This window comes from Protopterus annectens, chromosome 12.part0, assembly GCF_019279795.1.
Source record: "Protopterus annectens isolate FY-2018-M chromosome 12.part0, PAN1.0, whole genome shotgun sequence".
In the NCBI taxonomy this organism is placed as follows: domain Eukaryota; kingdom Metazoa; phylum Chordata; order Ceratodontiformes; family Protopteridae; genus Protopterus; species Protopterus annectens.
In genome coordinates this window covers 122,761,007-122,783,107 of record NC_056746.1, presented here as the reverse complement: position 1 = coordinate 122,783,107, position 22,101 = coordinate 122,761,007, and the positions used below count along the sequence as shown (strand labels likewise).

Here is a 22,101-nt window from a genome sequence, read left to right as displayed (position 1 = left end):
AACATGAAACACAACAAAGGCCTTTGCAGTAGTAAGCACACTGGTGTAGTAAAGCAACAGTTAGGCAACATAACTGACAAATCCCCAAAACGTGTAAAAGGAGTTAGTGATAATCTGTGCAAAAACCGTGGGAATGTAGTCACATGCATATTTTTTTTCTTAAATGTGTAAATAACAAACAATACCTGAGAAAGGAGATACAGTGACACCTGGGCACTGATTTTTGTGAGGTCTCCACACTGTAAGACATAAAAACAAACAAGAGATATAAAATCCAGTTTTACCATAATATTCCAGGTTACCTTTTGAAATACATGTTTTTATAAACTGCACTTGTTCAGCAACATCACTACATCATTGAACGTTAAAATATTATTCATGGCTTAAAACTAACAAAGAAAGAAAGTCACTTAATCTAACATCTGAAACTCACATGAAAATAATTGAAAAGCTCCACACTTACCATTAGCAACAGATCTGCAGTAGTGAGGCCATCCTTAGTAACCTCTAATGAAGACTGCAAGCATTAAGATCAGATCATTCTACTCTCCAAACATCTGCAGCGTACAACACCCCTCTGTACTATCTCATAAGACAAACCACCAGCGCCACAGAACACCCCTCTATACTGTACCATAAGACAGCACCAGCACAGTACAACACCCCTCTGTACTATTCCATGAGACATAGCACTAGCTCCATACAACACCCCTCTGTACTATACCATAATGCACAGCACCAGTGCCGTACAGCACCCCTCTGTACTATCCCATAAGCCACAGCACCAGCCCTATACAACACCCCCTCTGTATTATCCCCCAAGACATAACATCAGCACAGTACAACACCCCTCTGTACTATCCCATAAGACACAGCACCAGCACTGTACAACACCACTCTGTACTATCCCATGAGACACAACACCAGTGTCGTACAACACTTCTCTGTACTATCCCTTAAGACACAGCATCAGACCCTTACAACACCCCTCTGTACTATCCTGTGAGCCACAGCACCAGTGCCATACAACACCCCTCTGTACAGCACCAGCCCTGTACAACACCCTCTGTACTATCCCATAAGACAAAGCACCAGTGCCATGTAACACCCCTCTGTACTATCCCTTACGATACAGCACCAGTCTCGTACAACACCCCTCTGTACTATCCCATAAGACAAACCACCAGCGCCATACAACACCCTTCTGTGCTATAACATAAGACAGCACCAGCACAGTACAACACCCCTTTGTACTATCCCATGAGACACAGTGCCAGTGCCATGCAACACCCCTCTGTACTATACCATAATGTACAGCACCAGTGTCGTAAAACACCCCTCTGTACTATCCCATAAGCCACAGTACCAGCCCCATACAACACCCCTCTGTACTATGCCATAAGACAGCACCATCACAGTACAACACCCCTCTGTACTATCCCATGAGACACAGCACCAGTGCCATACAACACCCCTCTGTACTATACCATAATACACAGCACCACAGTGTACAACACCCCTCTGTACTATCCCATAAGCCACAGTACCAGCCCCATACAACACCCCTCTGTATTATCCCCTAAGACACACCAGCACAGTATAACACCTTTGTGTACTATCCCATAAGCCACACCACCGGCACTGTACAACACCCCTCTGTACTATCCCATAAGACACAGCTCCAGCGCTGTACAACACCCCTCTGTATTATCCCATAAGAAGAATAAAACAAAAGGTACACTGTATATCAAATCCGGACTCACAAAAAACAAGTCAGAAAATGCAAAGAAAGTGATATGGAACCAAGAGCTGTATTACAATATAGCAGGTAATTCACTTTTACTTGCAAGTAAAAACTTTGCCATAAAATGCTTCATCAAGCAAATCAAAGAGCTGAGGACGCTATCTTACTTAATCAGCAAAGAACACTTGACAAACAATTAAATAATTAAAAAACATTTAATTAATTTAAAGAAACACTTATTTAATTTTATTTTGTATTTCTTTTAAAACTGGTTTAATATTAAAAGCTTCATTAAGACCTGGATGTTGTTGCGCCCTAAATCTGAGAACCCATTTGTTCTCTTCTTTCTCTGTTAAATTGCTTATATCCCCTCCCCTAACGTGTTCAGATACTACAAATAAAAACCATAAATTCAAAATAATGTGTACTATCTGTGCTCTTACTATCTTTTAACAATTCATTTGTTTTTAAAGATCTTTCTATGTCTGATAAATGGCCACATATTCTTTCTTTCAGATTCTGATTAGTTATACTTATGTAAAACGCGTTGCACTGGCGACACATAGGTATGCAAACAATATTTTAGTATTACATGTGCCATAAGCTCGAGTATGTGTGTGTGTGTGTGTGTGTGTGTGTGTGTGTGTGTGTGTGTGTGTGTGTAGATATATATATATATATATATATATATATATATATATGTGTGTGTGTGTGTGTGTGTGTGTGTGCAGATATATATATATTTACAACATATGCGAGTATTTCATCTATGAGTATTTAATTTACTAGTATAAACGGACTTTCTTTTCTCTTTACAACATGAAGCGCTCCCTCTACCACCATTACTAAGCAACAGTAATCGGCTTTGACCGAAGAATATGAAGCCGGATAGATGAACGTTAACCAGAACCCAGTTGAAACATTAAGTGGAACTGTCTCTGACTATTTATCCAATGGACATCAGATACATAAAAGTGGTGAGTTTTTAATTTATCTAAATGTGAATTAAATGAGAAGGAATATCTTGTAATGAGCAAGGGGCTTAACTTTTACACCAGTGAACACTGGATATTTCACAGATATTGATAGAATTTCAAAAGTCCAAACTGGGAGTAAACAAACATGGCTCTCTTGATATTAAATAAAAGATAAAACTTTTATTCAGGTACAAACTAGTGAGCGCTTTTGTGCCTCCTGGCACTTCTTCAGACAATACAAACACTGCAAAAATCTCAATAAAAAGGGGCTGCCTCACCCACATTATTTCACAGCAACCGACCATATATCTGCAGCAATTAAAATTCACCTGCTGGCAATAATCAACAAATGCAATGTGAAGTCAAAGACTTCACATATCAACTAGCTTATGAAATCCTTACATGCGAAATAGAAGGTCTGAAATTACACATAAAAAATAAAATAAAATAAAAACATTAATTCTCACTTTCACTACTATCAACAACTATATAACCATACAGAGAAGTGACGGCAGCAAACATCTCTCACATATAAAACTACTGACATCAACCTTCTCAAGTTGTAATACTAGAGTATACCAAAAGATGGCAGTCATGTACTCCATACAGAAATGTATTCTAAAATTCCTAAAGGAAACGCCTAACACTCACATCTTCTTCTTCTTCTTTCGGCTTTTCCCGGTTATAGGTCGGCACAGCGGAACTCCTGTCCGCTAATGATTAGCAGTAGATTTTTATGGTGCCGAGATGTCAGCTCAATGCCCAACCTTCAACGAAGGCACGCCCATTTACACGTCTTTCGAATGTCACTCGACCACGGGGAGGACATGCAGACTCCACACAGAAGGCACTCCAGCCAAGAATCAAACGGGAGAACCTCTTGCTGTGAGGTGACCACACTACCATTGCACCACCTAATACTCACATATCAGGCTAAAATTCAAAAACAGCAAGCATTAAATTTCCTATCCTTTAAAACAACTAGGGGTACATCTATCAGTAAATAATATTGGCAGTACATCACAAAAAAGCTAAAATACTATAAGAGAAATAGTTGGATATACCATAGTAATAGCATTCTTAATGTTTCAATGGCCTCTCAGCTAAGTAAGGTTTCAGGGACACTAATTCACTCAGGCCATATCCTTTATCTGCCTGCAATCTAATTATCCATCTAACGTCACATTTCTCCATGTAGTTCTTAGAATGTCCTACTCTAGCCCTTCTAGTGGCCATTTCAACAGCTATAAACCTAAACTTATGCCTGGTACCATATCCAAGTGTATGCCTATTAGCTAGGGCATTCCCCTCGTCTTCTTTACTGATCGCATAAATATGCTCTCTAACCTTTTTTCTGAGTGTCCTATTGGTTTTGCCAATATAAAAACATGGACACTCTTCACATCTGGCTAAGTAGACTAGGTCCCTAGATCTACAATCTGCATAGTGATTAAATGCAAACACCCTCCCTGTAGTTGGATGCACAAACTTATCATTCAACATATATGAACAGAAATTACAGTTTCTACATCCAAAAGTACCTTCCTTACTGACTCTATTCCTTTCTTCTTCTTGTTCTCATAGCAGAGTAATATCTTAAAAGATTTGTTATTTTTATATGAATAACTCGGTTTAGTACCCACTAGCTTCTTTATCTTCTCATCACAGTTGCACCCCCCCCCCCCTTGTTGGCTGGGCGTATCACTATTTGATTTATTATCCTGCAATTTCCTCAGGGCCTCACGTTCAACTTTTGTGATATTATAATGACTATGATCTCTATTAGCATCATTCGTCGGTTTTAACAAATCACTTTCACATGCCCTCTCAAACTCTGTTGTTAATGGATGCCCACGCACGGACATTTCTATTCAGATTTATTAGTAAAGTGGCAGCGGTTAAATCTGGAAACCAGCACAAGTTATATGTGGCTCTTGGTGGAACAGTACATTATAGCTGAGAAGGAGTTGATGGCCCATATCCTTGGTTTGCAGCAACAACTACATGAACTCTCAGATGCTAAGAGGTATGAAGTGTTTGAGAGTAATTTAAATACAAATGTGCTGCTCTTTGAACAGAAAGGGCAGATGAATAAAATGAAAAAGTTGGAATGAGATCTGAGGGACTTTGAGAGAGGGGAGGTCTTTTCATGGCCGAGGAGACCAGCAACTAACGGGAGCTCGAATGAGCCGTCCACCACAAATCAACAAACACGAGGAGGAGCAGAGTCCAGGAAAGAATTTGAGGAACCGGTACAACCAACGAATCCAGTACCATCTACGAATGGTAACCACCCAGAGGAGGTGTCAAAGGAGGGAGCAATAGATGTTCAAGTGAAAACTACCGTAGGCGAAGGGTCAGTGATTTAAGCACAAGATGTTGGACGAAAGGTACAAGAGATGGAGAATAACTTGGAAACCAACAGTTTTTTTAAAGTTTCCACTGCCTTTCAGAGAAACAAAAGTGTCACCAAACCAACTATACCATTCCAGGAAGAGAAGGAAATCATCGGAGGAATAAGGAGAGATACAAGTGCAGATGAAGAAGCCATGGCATTTCATGAAGAGGGACTAGCATAATATATCCGAATATGTGCTATCACCATCTGAAATGGCTTTATTACAAAAGGGTTTGCCCTTTGTGCCATCACTACATACTGATAGCGCTGAGTTTGTCATTGATATAAAAATGTTCAGCAGAAATGTCATGCTTAAACTGTTGTTTGGGAACAATGAATGTAAGGATGTAAGTGTGTTTAAAAAGCCGTCCACATTTATTCCTTCAATGCATCCATTATTAACAGCGTTTGAGAGGGCATGTGAAAGTGATTTCTTAAAACTGACGAATGATGCTAATAGAGGTCATAGGCATTATAATATTACAAAAGTGGAACGTGAGGCCCTGAGGAAATTGCAGGATAATAAAGCAATAGTGATACGCCCAGCTGACAAGGGGGATGCAACTGTGATCATAGACAGTGAGCAATATAGAATGGGAATAAATAATTTATCTAGCGCAGATGATACATATCAGTATATCACAGCTGAACAGCTTGGTAAATTAATTAAGAAGATACAGATAGATCTTTATGATTTCCTCAGGAGTAGGGTGATCACTCAAAATTTATATAATTATTTTCTCATTGAGATGCCGGTCGTCCCCTGTTTTAGGGGACTGCCAAAAATTCACAAGGATCCTGTCAGGCCACCCCTAATACTGACAGTGTCGGGGAGGGGGTGGATTACTGAGGCTGTATCCATTAATTTGGAAAAAGTCTTAAGACCTCTAGTGGATGTTATATCAACTGTAGTAAAAGATACCAAAGAGTTTTTGGGGACATTAGCTGAATGTACTGCATCAGGAGGTTATGATCAGGAACATTTTTTGGTCACTTTAGATGTGGCTATACTATTCACGTCTGTACCCAATGGAGAAGGAGTTGAATATGTGAGGTCATTTCTTAATGAAGCAGGAATAGAGAGTGGGAGGGCTTTGATGATAAGTTTTTTATTAGAGTTAGTCCTGAACAATAATGCTTTTCTTTCTGAACAAAGATATTACCTACAAATAAAGGGAGTGGCAATGGGTCACCCTGCGCCAACTCTTACGCTAACATCGTGATGGCGCAGTGGGAAAAGACTTACGTCTTGGACATAGAAAGCAGGAGGCAATCCATTCCCTTTTACACAAGATTCATAGATGATGTATGTTTTGTATGGACAGGAACTGAACAGAGTTTGATCGAATTTATAGAGTATGCCAACCATTCCACTGATTTTCTTAAGTTTGTGGGCAAATGAAGTAGAGACAAGATTCATTTCCTTGATGTAACAGTGTTTAAGGTAGGTAATAGGTTACACTCTGACATTTTTAGGAAAGAATGTAGAAAAAATAATCTTCTACACCGCACTAGTATGCACCCCCCTTATATATATATATATATAACAACATTATACGAGGACAGGGGTTGTGAGTATCTAGATCAACTAGTATGGACACTAATTGTGAGAAAGCACTTAGCACTTTAAAAGGAAATTTATGTCAAAGGGGTTATAAGAAGAGTGAATATGGGAAATTGAATGATGCTATGTTCATAGATAGGAAACAGAAAGGTAGACCCTATATTGAAAGAAGAAAGGAAAATTATTATATTTCTAAAATGGCAGATAATACCCTATTCCACAGACAACAGAGCAGTTGGTGAGATTATTAAAAGGAACTGCGAGATGCTATTAGTTGATGAGAAGATAAAGAAGCTAGTGGGTACTAAACCGAGTTATTCATATAAAAATAACAAATCTTTTAAGATATTACTCTGCTATGAGAACAACAAGAGGAAAGGAATAGAGTCAGTAAGGAAGGTACTTTTGGATGTAGAAACTGTAATTTCTGTTCATATATGTTGAATGATAAGTTTGTGCATCCAACTACAGGGAGGGTGTTTGCATTTAATCACTATGCAGATTGTAGATCTAGGGACCTAGTCTACTTAGCCAGATGTGAAGAGTGTCCATGTTTTTATATTGGCAAAACCAATAGGACACTCAGAAAAAAGGTTAGAGAGCATATTTATGCGATCAGTAAAGAAGACGAGGGGAATGCCCTAGCTAATAGGCATACACTTGGATATGGTACCAGGCATACGTTTAGGTTTATAGCTGTTGAAATGGCCACTAGAAGGGCTAGAGTAGGACATTCTAAGAACTACATGGAGAAATGTGACGTTAGATGGATAATTAGATTGCAGGCAAATAGAGGATATAGCCTGAATGAATTAGTGTCCCTGAAACCTTACTTAGCTAAGAGGCCATTGAAACATTAAGAATGCTATTACTAGGGTATATCCAACTATTTCTCTTACAGTATTTTAGCTATTTTGTTATGTACTGCCAATATTATTTACTGATAGATGTACCCCTAGTTGTTTTAAAGGATAGGAAATTTAATGCTTGCTGTTTTTTGAATTTTAGCCTGATATGTGAGTGTTACAGGTTTGCCTTAGGAATTTTAGAATACATTTCTGTATGGAGTACATGACTGCCATCTTTTGGTATACTCTAGTATTACAACTGTGAAAAGGGTGATGTCAGTAGTTTTATATGTGAGAAAGTAAAAAAAAAATTATAACTGATGTTTGCTGCCATCACTTCTCTGTATGGTTATATAGTTGTTGATAGTATTGAAAGTGAGAATTAATGTTTTTATTTTATTTTTATGTGTAATTTCCGACTTTCTATTTTGCAGATTGCCACCTTTTCAAATGCCCAAAGTGGGACATTTTTGGTACAAACGTCAGATTTTGCAGGGCAAAACATACCCATGGCCAGTACAAAAGACAGAACTTCACTTTTTTTCCCTAAATAAAAGCTTATTCTTGTAGCATTTTAGTTGCTTATTCTGTTTCTTATCACATTTAGGTGTTTCACATACAGAAGAACTGTTTTATGCAACTATTACATAAAATATACGAAATATTTTTGTCCTAAAATCTCAGGACATTTGCCATTTTTTCAATTTTTTGCAGGACAAAACTGCACAAAGAGGGACTGTCCCTCGCAAAGTGGGACAGATGGTAACCTATCCTAAGCTAGTTGATATGTGAAGTCTTTGACTTCACATTACATTTGTTGATTATTGCCAGCAGGTGAATTTTAATTGCTGCAGATATATGGTCGGCTGCTGTGAAATAATGTGGGTGAGGCAGCCCCTTTTTATTGAGATATTTGCAGTGTTTGTATTGTCTGAAGAAGTGCCGGGAGGCACGAAAGCGCTCACTAGTTTGTACCTGAATCAAAGTTTTGTCTTTTATTTTATTTTTTATTTAATATCAAGAGAGCCCTGTTTGTTTACTCTCAGTTTGGACTTTTGTTACTGCATTTTGCTTTTTTTGGAAGAGCTTCATCCCCAGCTGCCTTTGGATTTGTGTTTTGTATTGATGGAATTTCCACTTTTTGTTAGAAAACTTAACCTAAGAATATTGCTTGGTAACAGTGAAAATCTCTGACAGTGTTTTTAAAACATATGAGAGTACAGATAGCATTTTATGTACAAGTTTTACTTGCAAAAAAAGTGAGTTCTCTACTCGATTTTAATACAGCTCGTGGTTCCAGATCACTTTCTTTGCATTTACTATCCCATATGACAGAGTACCAGTGCCGTACAACACCCCTTTGTACTATAAAAAAAAAAACAAATACCGCACACACTTGGAAATATGAACAGTAAGGGAAGGAGTCCAGGGTACATGCTACAGCTATATAATGAAAATCTTTTAATAAAAATACTTAAAATGCAAACCACAGAATACAAATACGGATAAAAATTGTTAAAGATGAGTGTTTTCGTCCAGTACATTAACAAGACTTCTTTAGATAAAACTCCAATCAAATCACACAGTTTAAAAAACATTCATACAATACGTAACGAATTAACAAACCAATCAAATGCATGTATTAGGGCCAAATCCCCTGCTTCCTGTTTATTAAAAAACACTTCTTAAAAATGTATCATTTGTTTATAAAATCGATATACTACCAAATAGGAAAAGCTAAAAGAGGATAACTTACACACAAAAAATGTATCTTTTTATTGCCATCAACCTTAACTCATCCGAGTAACGCCTCCAGGTGCATCTGCAGTTAACTCCTACTGATGCCGCTAGGCGTCAAATTGTACTTGTTCATATTTGCATCAATAAATCTAAAACCATGCTATGTTCAGAGGTTCAGGTAGGTACTAGGCTATCGGCCCAAGGGCCTACGTAAGCCTAGCCAGCAAGGTTCCATAACTTACGTCACCCAAGACAGTTATTTTCCTGTGCCACTGTCGAGCAGAGACACAGAAGTGATCCCCAGGATGTATTTCCTATTTCCCATCCACTCATCAAGATTTTTCTTGAAGAGTGCTAATGAAGAACTTTGCTTGACATAGATGGGTAGCTTGTTCCAGAGTATAGGAAGTCCCTGGGACAGGAATCTATCCCTCCAGCGTGTCATGTTTATTGTGGTGACAAGGTTTAGGTCCCTACAGCGTGTAGCTCGGAGGGAATGGGATTTCTTTAGGTGTAGCATGTCCAACAGCTCTGGGTTTGACATAGCTTTATATGTTAGGCAGAGATCACCTTGGAGTAGGCGATATGCTATGAAGTAAAGCTGGAGTTTTTTGAAGCGGTTAGTGGGGCATTTGTTTGAGGCCAGTAATCCTCTTTGTGAGGTACTTCTGTGGCCTTTGCAGCTGCTGCAGATGTCTTGTAAGGTACATTCCAAAAGGGGTGTTGTACTCTATAATGGGTCTAATGAGTGACGAGTAGAGGGGAACAATGACCTCTTTTTTCCTGGATGAGAACCCTTTTATGATGAGGTGTGCCATGCAGAAGGACTTCCTGACTACTGTGGCGATGTGACTATCAAAGGAGAGACTACTGTCCACCTGGGTCCCAAGGTCTCTTATCACGCATTCGGTGTTAAGTAGATTGCTGCCTATGTGGTAGTTCATGGGTACAGAGTTTTTACCAAAGGGGATGACACTGCACTTTTTGGCATTGAGCTTGAGGCCATGTCTCTGACACCAGGCATCTGTCTCAGGGAGGCCCTTATGTAGGATGTCCACATCATTTGGGGACTTGACTATGGCTCCTAGTTTGCAGTCATCTGCGAACTTCATTAGCCAGAGGCCTTCTGTGTTAGCCTGTACTTCGGAGAAGTAGATACCAAACAGGAGAGGTCCCAGGTTTAAAAGACTTCATCTTAAACCTTACACAATGGAAAACTCAGCTGCATTAATATTTGACCTCTGTCTAGTGCAGGTAAGGAAATATTAACTGTTTTTATGATATTAATTTACATGGACATCATTTTCACATTTTTCTAAAATTTCAACAACCAAGTAACATATACAAAACCCCTTAGCCTCATATGAAAGCTCTCAGCTAGATGAATGAAATGCTGATGACAGTATGTCTGTAACCTGAGTGGTTGCTGAGATATTGTAAGTTGTTTAGAAAATATTACAAACATAATAGCTACCATGTTTACTGTGACTTAAATTCATTGTAAGACCTAGAACCCAAATAATACTACCACTATAAAAATAGTTTGTGCTCAAGGGTTTGCAGTTTACACCTCTTTCATAACTCCATATGGTTCCAGAGATATGAACATTTGTTTGAAATGTGAGGATGTAATTTGATTCTGTCAAAAGGCTTAGACTCTGTCCATTGGAAGTAACAGTGCAAACTTCCTGAGCTCCACTGGAAGGAATGAGTTAAAACCCTCGCTACTGAGCAATACTCATTTAATCCAGGGTAACTGGTCTCATTCAGGACAAGATGCCAACATAATTCCGCCTTCTCAGGTAGACCACCCATGGTCTGCCCCTTTCATTACACTGCACTTTCTGAATGATAACAAACTTAAACCAATGATTACCATTAGCCAGAATGTGCTTTGCAAGAGCATTAATAACTTTTCCTTTTTTAATTTCATAGCAGTTCTTGTAAACAAGCTCTGCTTCACATAACTGGCACAGAGCAGCGTAAACTACTTCCTTTGACTGGCAATCAAATCTACCTTGTAATTCAATTTAATATTCCATGATACTGACATTTTGCACACAAAATTATATTTGCAGTAGTTGCAATGACCGCAGCTACGGATTTTTCCATTTGCAGCAGCCCTTTCTTTCCTAAAATAATGCTCTAGAATGGTCTTTAAACAGACACCCTTTTTATAAACAACACACAGGCATTCATCAATTTTGTCCCTTAAGCTGCTATCCTCCTTTAATATAGACAAATGTTTGTCATAATTTGTTTTACCTTATTACTTTCCAAGTTATGGGTAGTTACACAAGCATATCTGAACCTTTTAGCAGCCACCTCTTCATGTATATTGGCTATTATAATAGTGTTACCCTGGCGGCTTAGAATTAGTTTGAAGTGCTGCATTTATCTCTCACGCACTACCTCATCTTTTAAATTATTAATAAAATCCACAGGATACCCCCTCCTTAAAAACACTGAACACAGGTTTTCACATTCTATCATAAAATCAGTGTCATCACCTAGTAATCATTCTGGCAGTGTGCACAAACTGCCCCTTCACCACTGATTTCTTCTGTGTCAGGGGGAGTGCACTAGTAAAGTGTAGTAGTGCATTCAAGTATGTAGGTTTTCTGTAAATGCGTGCAAAATATATATTAGTAGTTATATCCTTCTCAAGTAATACATCCAAATGAGGAATTTTTAAGAAATGCATATTTGAAGTACATTTCAAAACGACAGTACTTTAATAAATTTGAGGAAGCTATTAAGTTTATCTTCACCTTCCTTCCATAGTAATAAATATCATCCAGACAGCGAGTATAAATCCTAAAAGAATCACTAAATTTGCTAAAAAACAAAGTTCTTTTCCCAATATATCATCATTATATTAGCAATTAGGGAACCACAACACGAGCCCATGGCTATGCCTTATTTATGTAAGAAATATTTACCCTCAAACATTAAAAACTTACTTTTCAAAACCATTTTTTAGTAATTCAAATAAATTAAATTTTACCTGTTCCAACTTATTTTCTACTAAAAATTCACAGAACCGCTCAATCCCTAAGGTATGAGGAATAGCTGTATAAAGGTGTTTAACATCAACTGTAACTAATTAGTCATTTTTTGTCAAACTGGAGACCATTAGTTTTATTAAGAGGTCCCAATAATCCGTTCATACCTTCATCTCCTTTTCTACTAAATGCTTTAACTGGCTATCTAAAAATTTAGCACAGGCACTTGTTATTGATCCTCTAGCGTCCACTATTGGGTGCACTGTCAAATCATTTGGGTCCTTATGGATTTTTGGGATACCAACAATGTTAGGAATCACTGGGTGACTTACATTTAGGTAGTTAAATTCATCAGCATATATTCTACTTTCAGTAAACAGATCTTTTATTTGTGATCTTACCCTATTATAAGCACCATTCATTTCATTAAGGGAGATAGCGGTAAAGGTATTATCATTCAGTAGCTCCCACGTTTAAACATTTTAATGATTCAATTTAAATCCCGCTTGGCCCTTCTCAAATCAGCACCAAGCCTGTCTTTTAAACCTGCATGTCATTGTATTATACTATCTCAATTCTTTCCATAAATCCACATAACAATAGTGCCTGTTGGGAATAAGGCATTATCATAACTTTCTTTAAAATTCGGGTCATTATTACTATTCACTCGCTTGCCTTCATCTTGACCATTCACAAGTAGCCCACCCAAAAGAATTGATATAAAGCTTTCCCATGTTACAACACCTTACATTTGATATTAATCGAAAGTCCCTCAGGTAATCTCATCTTGAAAACATTTGAGATAAATTATTTAGCGCAATATGACATCATTCATCACTTGATGTCATGCATGTTATCCAACCATCAGTCCTTTCTCCAAGCCCATTTTCTGCATAAATGGATTACTGCTACTGAAATCTAAACAGGAATTTGAAAAGGTGGGCTTGCAAAATGCATCACTTTCAAAACATTGATAAGTCATGCTTTTACAGATACTGACATCAAGTTAATTAATAGAACCATAAAACCATCAATGTGTAAATCTTAAAAATTCTGTAGCACTGTTTAAATTACTCAAACATTAGAGTCTCAATGTTCCCATTCAACAAAAGAAAAATCTTGTGTAAAAGATGCAACTATGCATGAATATGATCACCAAAAATTCTACTGAAAACATATCTAACTTCCCACACATACACTGTGATACACTTGGTTTTAAACATTTACCTTCAAAAAACAAATAATTATTGTTGAGCGCAAGGTCCATAAAATTTCCCAATAACCTCACATCCAGATTAGAAAAAAAAGTTGTTTTAGTGTATTGGTAGGCTAGAAGGGCATTATTACCTTTACCCGAAATATTTGTACCTAAGCATGCATGTTTTAACTATCACCTGTATGTATTAACTATCTCAGTGTGATTTTTAGTACAATGCCACCTTATTTCATGCTAACAATATTTCAGAACACGGCAAGTTAGAGTTAACTATTTCGAAAGGCAGTGAAGTTAAGAGTTTTGCTTAAAATACCAAAACTCACACAATCTTCATGAATAATCTTCTTTGTAGTATTTTTCATTTTATTTGATTAATTGAGAAGTAATTTTTAAATAATCACAATATTAATGTTTTATGGTCCCCTAGTTCCTCTTGCATCGCCTGTTGTAAATGAATTCTACTGAACTGCAAATGAGGATTATATCTTTCAGATTTTCACATATTACCTTATTTGGTATAAATCTTTCCCATGTTAAACCCACACCCTGCATCCCACACTAGATCACACCTACCATCATTAGTTAACCACTCCTCATCTCTTACACACTCTTACCTCAAGCAACTACTGTCCCCATACAAAACACCTCACATACTGTTCTACCACACCCTCATCTGGGACACAAACCCCTTTTCTTGCAACTTAACCACTACCACTATGTCTCATACCCACCACTCCCAATATATTACTTACGTGTTCACATATCTGTCCTTAGCATCTATCATTGCCTCTTACTACTACCCACTAAATGAACACAATTACCTCAAATCTCCCACGCTTCCCTTAACCACTAGCACTATGTCTCATACCCACCACTCCCAATATATTACTTACGTATTCACATATCTGTCCTTAGCATCTATCAGTGCCTCTTACCACTACCCACTAAATGAACACAATTACCTCAAATCTCCCACGTTTTCCTTAACCACTACTAACCCCGCCAGACATATAATGACATCCCAATCCATCCTTATCCAATCCTGCATTCAATTCACCTCAACTATTTATTGCTACCCTCGGTCTAGAAAACCACCAAATCTTAGGTTCCACTCTCTAATAATGCTATACTTTAAAACTATTACTAACATAGCTGCCCAGGTACTGCTAGGAGGTGATATTCATCCCAACTCCGGCCCAGCAGCAATCTGTAATAACACATGCAACTCCAACCTTCCATGCAAATGTAATCTCACCAACTTATTAATACTCAGCTTGAATGCTCGCAGTATTATGAACAAAATAGTAGAACTGCACTCCACTATCTCTTTATATAACCCCGACATAATGCTCATTACACAGACGTGATCTTAAGCCCCATATCAAGGATAACTCCATAACCCCACCTGGATATAACATCCAAAGGGCAGACAGGACACACAAAAGAGGTGGTGGCATTGCCCTGCTTTACAAAACTAACTCAAAATTCCAGCTCCTACAAAAAGAATTCCCAGACTTCAAAAATGCAGAAGCTTTATTTGCTAAACTCCTCTTAAACCAGCGCAAGCAAGTAAACCTACTCAGGGTATATTTACCCCAGGTGACAACCTGTCCACCCTGGAGTCAATACTTCACTGGACATCCCACTCCCTTCCCCAAGAAACATTATTACTAGGTGATGTTAACATTGACTGGAACTTGATTCACTCTCCAACACCCACCAACCATATTAAACTATATAACTTCATCCACCTCATACAATCACCCACACGGATGGATACATCCACAAAAAGGGAATCCATATTAGACTGGATCCTCACTAACCAGTCCAACATCATCCAACAGTGCGGTACACTACCCAACTCTCTCAGGGACCACAATCCCACCTTTATCTTTAGACATAAACTCAAACCTAATAACTCTCCCACCCTGCTACAAACCCATCCCCCAAAATACTTCCCAACAGAAAAAGAAGTTGTCTTACCATAACGTTCCATCTGTATTGTTGACCCTCGTTCAGTCATTACGTGTGGGTATCAGTTCCGACCTCGGAACCGAGCCGGCCATCTTCCAAGCTCGCGTCAGCTACAAACTCTCGAGCTAAAACTCTTACCCATAATTCCCCTCTCCCTATTACCTCAGACTGACTTTGCAAGTCAAAAGAAGGTAGAGGCTACCTCTGGTCAAATGACCTAATAGAACCAGATAATGAGATCCACTAGAAGCCACAGGAGGGGGGAGGAGGGAGGGTCGTAATGACTGAACGAGGATCAACAATTCAGATGGAACGTTATGGTAAGACATAACTTCTTTATCTGATATTGTTAATCCTTGTTCATTCCTTACGTGTGGGACAGAGTCCCCAGCTACCTTTATTCCTGGGAGGCTCTAATGGAAGGACATTTCTGAGCAACATAGAACCAAAAGATGCTCTTCCCCTGGAGGCCAAATTCAATTTGTAATGATTGATGTAGGTATGAGGAGTAGCCCAAGTTGCAGCTGCACAAATGTCATGTAAAGACGCTCTGGCATGGAAGGCAGCAGAAGTTGCCACCGACCTTGTAGAATGAGCCTTATGGTAGCAGGTAATGGAATATTACTTATTCTATAAATGAAGGTGACACAGTCTTTCAACCATTTAGCCAATGTGATCTTAGCAACAGCACATCCTAATCTAGGTCCAGAAAAGGCCAAAAATAACTGGTCTGATTTAAGAGAGGCCTTAATCCTGTTCAAGTAGAAGCAAATTTGCCTGTGAATATCTAGAGTATGTAGGCAATACTCTCCTTTGTTTGAATGATTGGGGAAGAAAACTGGCAATTCACTGGTTTGACTAATGGACATTTCAGAGATCACTTTTTGCAGAAAGGAAGGATTAGTTCTCAATGACACTGTATCTCAATGAAAAATCAAATATGGACTCTTGATGCATAAAGCTCGAAGCTCAGATACGTCTGGCAGAAGTAATGGCAACCAAAAACAAGGTTTTCCATGACAAATATCTGAGGTCACAAGAAGAAGCTGGTTCGAAAGGTGGCATTGTCAAAGCTTGTAGGACTAATGACAGGTCCCATGGTTGAGTAGGTTCTCTAAAAGGGGGTTTTAGATGATTCACGCCTTTTATGAAAGTCTTACATAATTTGTGTGACATAAGAGAGGAGTCTTGGACACCATCATGAAAATTAGATATTGCAGCCAAATGAACTCTAATGGTAGAGGCAGACAGACTGGATTGAAATAGGGTAGCTAGATACTCCAGTACTATCGACACTGGTGCTGAAAAAGGATCTACCTGTTTTTCTTTCAGCCAAAAGGTAAATCTTTTCCACTTGCTGAGATATGCAATTCTGGTGGAAGACTTATGAGATCCAATAAGAATGTCACGTACTGGCAAAGAAAGATCATTCTGCCTGGCAATCAAGGGAATTGGAGGAGCCAAGCCGTGAGCTTCAGGCTGTTCAAGTTGGGGTGAAACAGATTCTGCGGATGGGAGATCAACCCCGGGGTTGGATGGAGAATCCACGGTTGATCTAGCAGGTGAGGCCAAAGGAAGGGGAACCAAATTTGACGAGGCCAATATAGTGCTATGAGGATTACTTTGCTCTTCAACCGGCGGGCTTTCTTCAGATACTGGGGAATGAAGGGGAGAGATGGAAATACATAAAGTAGACCCGAGGGCCAATCATGGACTAGAGCATCCCTGGGTGACTGTTCCGGAGGGAAAATCAGGGTGAAATAGTTGCTGCATTTGTAGTTGGTCGGGGATGCAAAGAGGTTGCAGCAAGGACGGCCCCAGCAGTGGAAGATCTCCGCTGCTATCAAGGGATTCAGGGACGACTTGTGAGGCTGAAGAATGCACCTGCTGAGTCTGTCTGCTATCACGTTGGAACTACCGGGAATGTGCATTGCTAGAAGAAAACAGTTGGTAGCCATCGCCCATTGCCATATCCTCATGGCCTCTCAACAAAGGGGGTAAGATTTGGTTCCACCTTGCTTGTTGATGTACCAGACCACTGCCATGTTGTCTGATTGTATCGCAATAGTCCCAGACAGCAGCAGGAGATGGAATGTTTGCAATACCAGAAGCACCACCCTCAGCTCTAGAACATTTATATGCAGATGGGCCTACAGTTCAGACCAAGTGCCTTGGACTGTCTGTCCCTGACATAGCCCTCCCCTTCCACGCCATCAGGGAGGCATCCGTGGTCACTGTAGCCTTGGGCTGTTGGGGGGAGAAGGGGCAAGACCACTGTGATGGGTTGTAGGCCATCCACCAAGTTAAATCCTGTTTGCACCTGTGAGTTACCCGAATCTTGGTTGAAAGAGGGTACTGAAAGGGATACCATTGGGTGAGCAGTAGCCATTGTAGAAGCCTCATGTGAAACCTGGCCAGGGGGACAATGGTGATGGAGGCTGCCATGGAACCCAACAACTGTAGAACAGAGTGAGCTGTGGATTTCTCCCTTGAAAGGATTGGGATCAGTTGTTGCTTTATCCTTAGAATTATGTGCTCTAGAATGGATGCTCTGCAATTCTTTGTATTCATGATGACCCCTACGAATTCTGTGGACTTTGATGGGGTGAGATTGGATTTTTGCCAGTTTATGGTTATGCCTAGCCTTTGTGCAGAGAGGAGAGAGTATGCCAGGGCTTCTTCCGGTAGATGTCTGGTGGGGGCGGAGATGAGCCAGTCATCTAGGTATGGAAACACCTGGAATCCTTGTAGTCGCAAGTGAACTGTGACAACTGCCATGCACTTTGTGAACACTCTGGGGGCTGTAGAGACTCCGAAGGGCAGTACTCTGAAGTGGTAGTGACTGGCTCCTGTACAGAAGCGAAGGAATCTTCTTGATGGCCTGTCCACTTTTATGTGGTAGTACGCATCTTGAAGATCTATTGAGCACATCCAATCGTCTTTTTCCAAAAGTGGAAGGATAGACTGTATTGTGACCATCTGGAATTTTTGTACTTTTACAAACTTGTTCAATACACTGAGATCCAAAATTGGTCTCCAGTCCCCGGTTTTCTTTGGCACCAAAAATAGTCTTGAGTAGAATCTGGATCCTGTCTGGTCTGGAAGGACTATTTGGATGACTCTTTTTCTTAGCAGCTTTGAAATCTCTAATGCTGCTTCTTCTCTTTGACTGGTGGAATGTCAGGTAAATTTGTTAGGGGAGCGGGACAAAGGTCGAAGGGACTATGATAACCTCTGGGTATTACCCTTTGTACCCAAGAATCGGTGGTGATGGTTAGCCAGGCAGAAGGGTGCAAAGAGAAACGACCTCCAACCATTTCTAGAGGAAAGCAGTTGGGCCACTCTTCAGGAGCGCTGGTAGGATTGGCCAGGGAAAGAGTCCCTGGAACCCTGGTTACGCAGATCCCCTCTCCCCCAAAAAGGGCGTCTTCCCTGTGAGTTTCCCCCTCTGCATCTAGGGGAGAACTCAGCCTGTGCATCACAGAAAGGACCCTGAGACTTTTTGTGCCATATCTTCCCACTCTTTTGGTTTCTGGAGAAAGCCCGTTGAGGGGAAGAATAACAGACACCCACGGCAGAAAGGGTCTTATCGTCCTGTTCAACTGTTCAACATCTGGCCAGTGTGCTTTTAACTTTGGGTCCAAACAATGAAGAGGCTTCGATGGGAGCGTTGAGAAAGGAAGCCTTGAAGGGTTCCGTGAAATTACACATGCGCATCCAGGCTTGTCGTCTCAGAACAATGCCTGAACTTGCCGCTCTAGCTGCTTCTTCTGATGCGTGAGATATCAGGTGCATGAGTTAGATATTGATTCAATGGTGGCTAGTTGAGAGGCTACTTTGTCACAGACCTCATCAGACACAGCTCCAGCCAAAGTTTCAGAGAGCTCAGAAATTAAATCTCTCTGACGCCTGGTAAAGTGTGCCATATAGTTCAGGGACCTGATTGCAAAGGTCGCTGATGCAAAGGTACGCTTCCCTATTCTGTCCAGAGCACAGGACTCTTTGTTGGGCGGATGGACAGTCTGGCTTTCTTCTTCCGCCAGGTCCTTTTAAGTTGCAGTCGCCACCACCAAAGCATCTACAGGAAGACCTTTAGACCAATGGGGATCAGTAGCAAGAGGGGACAAAATGTTATCTGGCCTCTGGGGAATGGCCTCAACGGTATCAGGAGCCTTCCACGCATGCTGTACGATGAGCCTGACCAGTTCATCGGCAGGTGGACTAACCCAGGAGGTAGGGGGCCAGGTGCAAAAGGCCTGCAGGAACACAAACTCTTCAGAGGGTGGGTTCGAGGGCTGCCAGTCACCTCTCTGTTTAAGAATTTCAAGAATATCACCAAAGGATACCTCAGAGGGTGAGCGAGGGGACCCTTCCCCATCATCAAAGTCTGTGTCTTCAGTAAGGGACTCCTCTGTGGATGCTGATGCTTTGTGTATGTATTGTATATATTGTAAATATGTTCTACTATGAAAATGCCTTGCACATACTTTGTACCTATGCTATTCCATGAAAGTGTTATTCTCAATTGTACTCCAACTTTGTACTTTTAATCTTGTTAACTGTCTTACAGCATGTTTCCTGTCTTTACCATGTAAACTTTGTAAATTACCACTGATACCATGTACAACTCTTAATTCTGTTACTGGACGGAGCTTTTCTCCACAGGACTCCACTGAAAATGGACACTAGTGGTCCAGCCGGACTATTCTGGTAAATAAATGTTAAATAAATAATAAATAAATATCTAGAGTTGTCAAGTGACTCATCTTTTCACAGTTTTAGGGCCGATGCTTGTTTTCTAAAAGTATTTCAATAGCTTCTCTTCCCTTTTTTACACTTTAAAATGTTGACTAGATTTGGGATCATTTAGATAATAAGGTTGATAAATGTATGCATTTCAGGATCTAACTACTTCAAACAGCTTATAAAACGTTTTCCACATATCATAGCCAATCTTAATAGTTTAAATAATTTAGTTAATAATTCAAGCATTTCTTCATCTAATACTTAATGCTTTGTAAATTTTAAAATTTTGGATTTAATATTTCCAAACTTTTTTTTTTTTCTCAATGTTGTATGCTGTGAGACTTCTCTTTGTTTTGATCCCATTGTCAATTTGCTATGCCAAGTACTACCTTCATCATAAATTAATGCTGCAGCCAGGATAAAATCACTTCTTTCTGAATATTTTTTGGAATCTGTTGGGTAAATCTCTTCTAGTTTCTAGGACATATACAATTTATTTTAATACATGAACACTTTCTTCAGTCTTCAATTGTACATGCTAAGAAAATACTCATTTCTCTTAATTACATGCATACAAATATTTCACGTACAGGCAATAATGCCTTTCTAGCCTGCCAATATACCAAAACACTTGTTCCCATAATGTGTGCAGGCGGTTCTTAAAAATATCTAAACTAGTGCTGCTTTTAATGTAATTCGGTGGTCTATTCCGTGCATCAGCTCTCAGTTCTTATTCTTACACATCTCATTCCTACAGAACCTTCTGGATAGGTTACTTGATGACTCTGTACTACTTTTTAATAACCCCAAACATTTCCACAGGTAGCTGTCTCTAAATGCCCTATATACCTGAATAAGGTCTCCTCTTAAATGTCAATATGAGACACTATACAAGTTCAGATATTTTAGGCTTTCATAACATAAATTTTCACATCCAAGGATGCTATGGGTATATTTCTGCTATACTCCTTCCAGTTAACTCATGCTTGTTTTCTTATAAGGTTTCCATGTTGTTATTCATAGGTTCATAGGTAAGTACTAGGCTATCTGCCCAAGGGCATTTATAAGCCTAGCCAGAATGTGTTGTCTTTCACCATCCCCTTAGAATAGTTCCCTGTGCCTCTGTCCAGCAGAGCCATCAGTTCCCTGCGCCACTTCCAGCAGAGCCATTAGTTCCCTGCGCCACTGTCCAGCAGAGCCAGTGCAGTGATCCCTGGGATAAATTTTCTGTTTCCCATCCACCCGTCAAGGTTTCTCTTGAAGAGTGTTAGCGAGGGGCTCTGCCTGATGTATATTGGAATCCTGTTCCAAAGCATGGGGAGTCTCTGGGATAGGAATCTATCCCTCCAGAATGTCCTATTTATCGTTGTGGTGAGGTTTATATCTCTAGAGCATGTGGCTCTCTGGGATTTGTTTTTTTTTTAGGTGGAGCATGTCCATCAATTCTGGGTTGGACGTGGCCTTGTATGTCAGGCAGAGATCACCTCTGAGTAAGCGGTATGCAACTGAGTACAGCTGGAGTTTCTTGAGTCGGGCTGCATAGGGCATCTGTTTGAGGCCAGTAATCCTCTTGGTGAGATACTTTTGTGGCCTTTCCAGCTGTTGCAGGTGTCTTGTAAGGTGCATCCCAAATGGGGCGTTGTATTCTATGATGGGTCTAATGAGTGATGAGGAGAGAGGCACAATAACCTCTTTTGTTCTAGATGCGAACCCTTTTGTGATTAGGTGGGCTACATAGAAGGATTTTCTAACCACCTTGGCAATATGATTATCAAAGGAGAGATTACTATCTACTTGGGTCCCCAGATCCCTTATTACATTTTCTGTATTTAGGCGACTACCACCTATGTGGTAGTTCGCGGGTATTTTGTTTTTTCCAAAGGGGATGA

General features: G+C 39.8%; 1 protein-coding gene across 1 annotated transcript in view; it reads right to left on the bottom strand.

Moving 5' to 3' along the window:
- The window catches only part of CLEC16A (C-type lectin domain containing 16A), a gene marked incomplete in the record, with an annotated part of 3,039,290 nt that overhangs the window by 2,433,711 nt on the left and 583,478 nt on the right, over nt 1-22,101 (bottom strand). Inside the window, 1 exon segment of the mRNA XM_044089149.1 lies at nt 186-239. Coding sequence (XP_043945084.1) covers nt 186-239 — 54 coding nt within the window.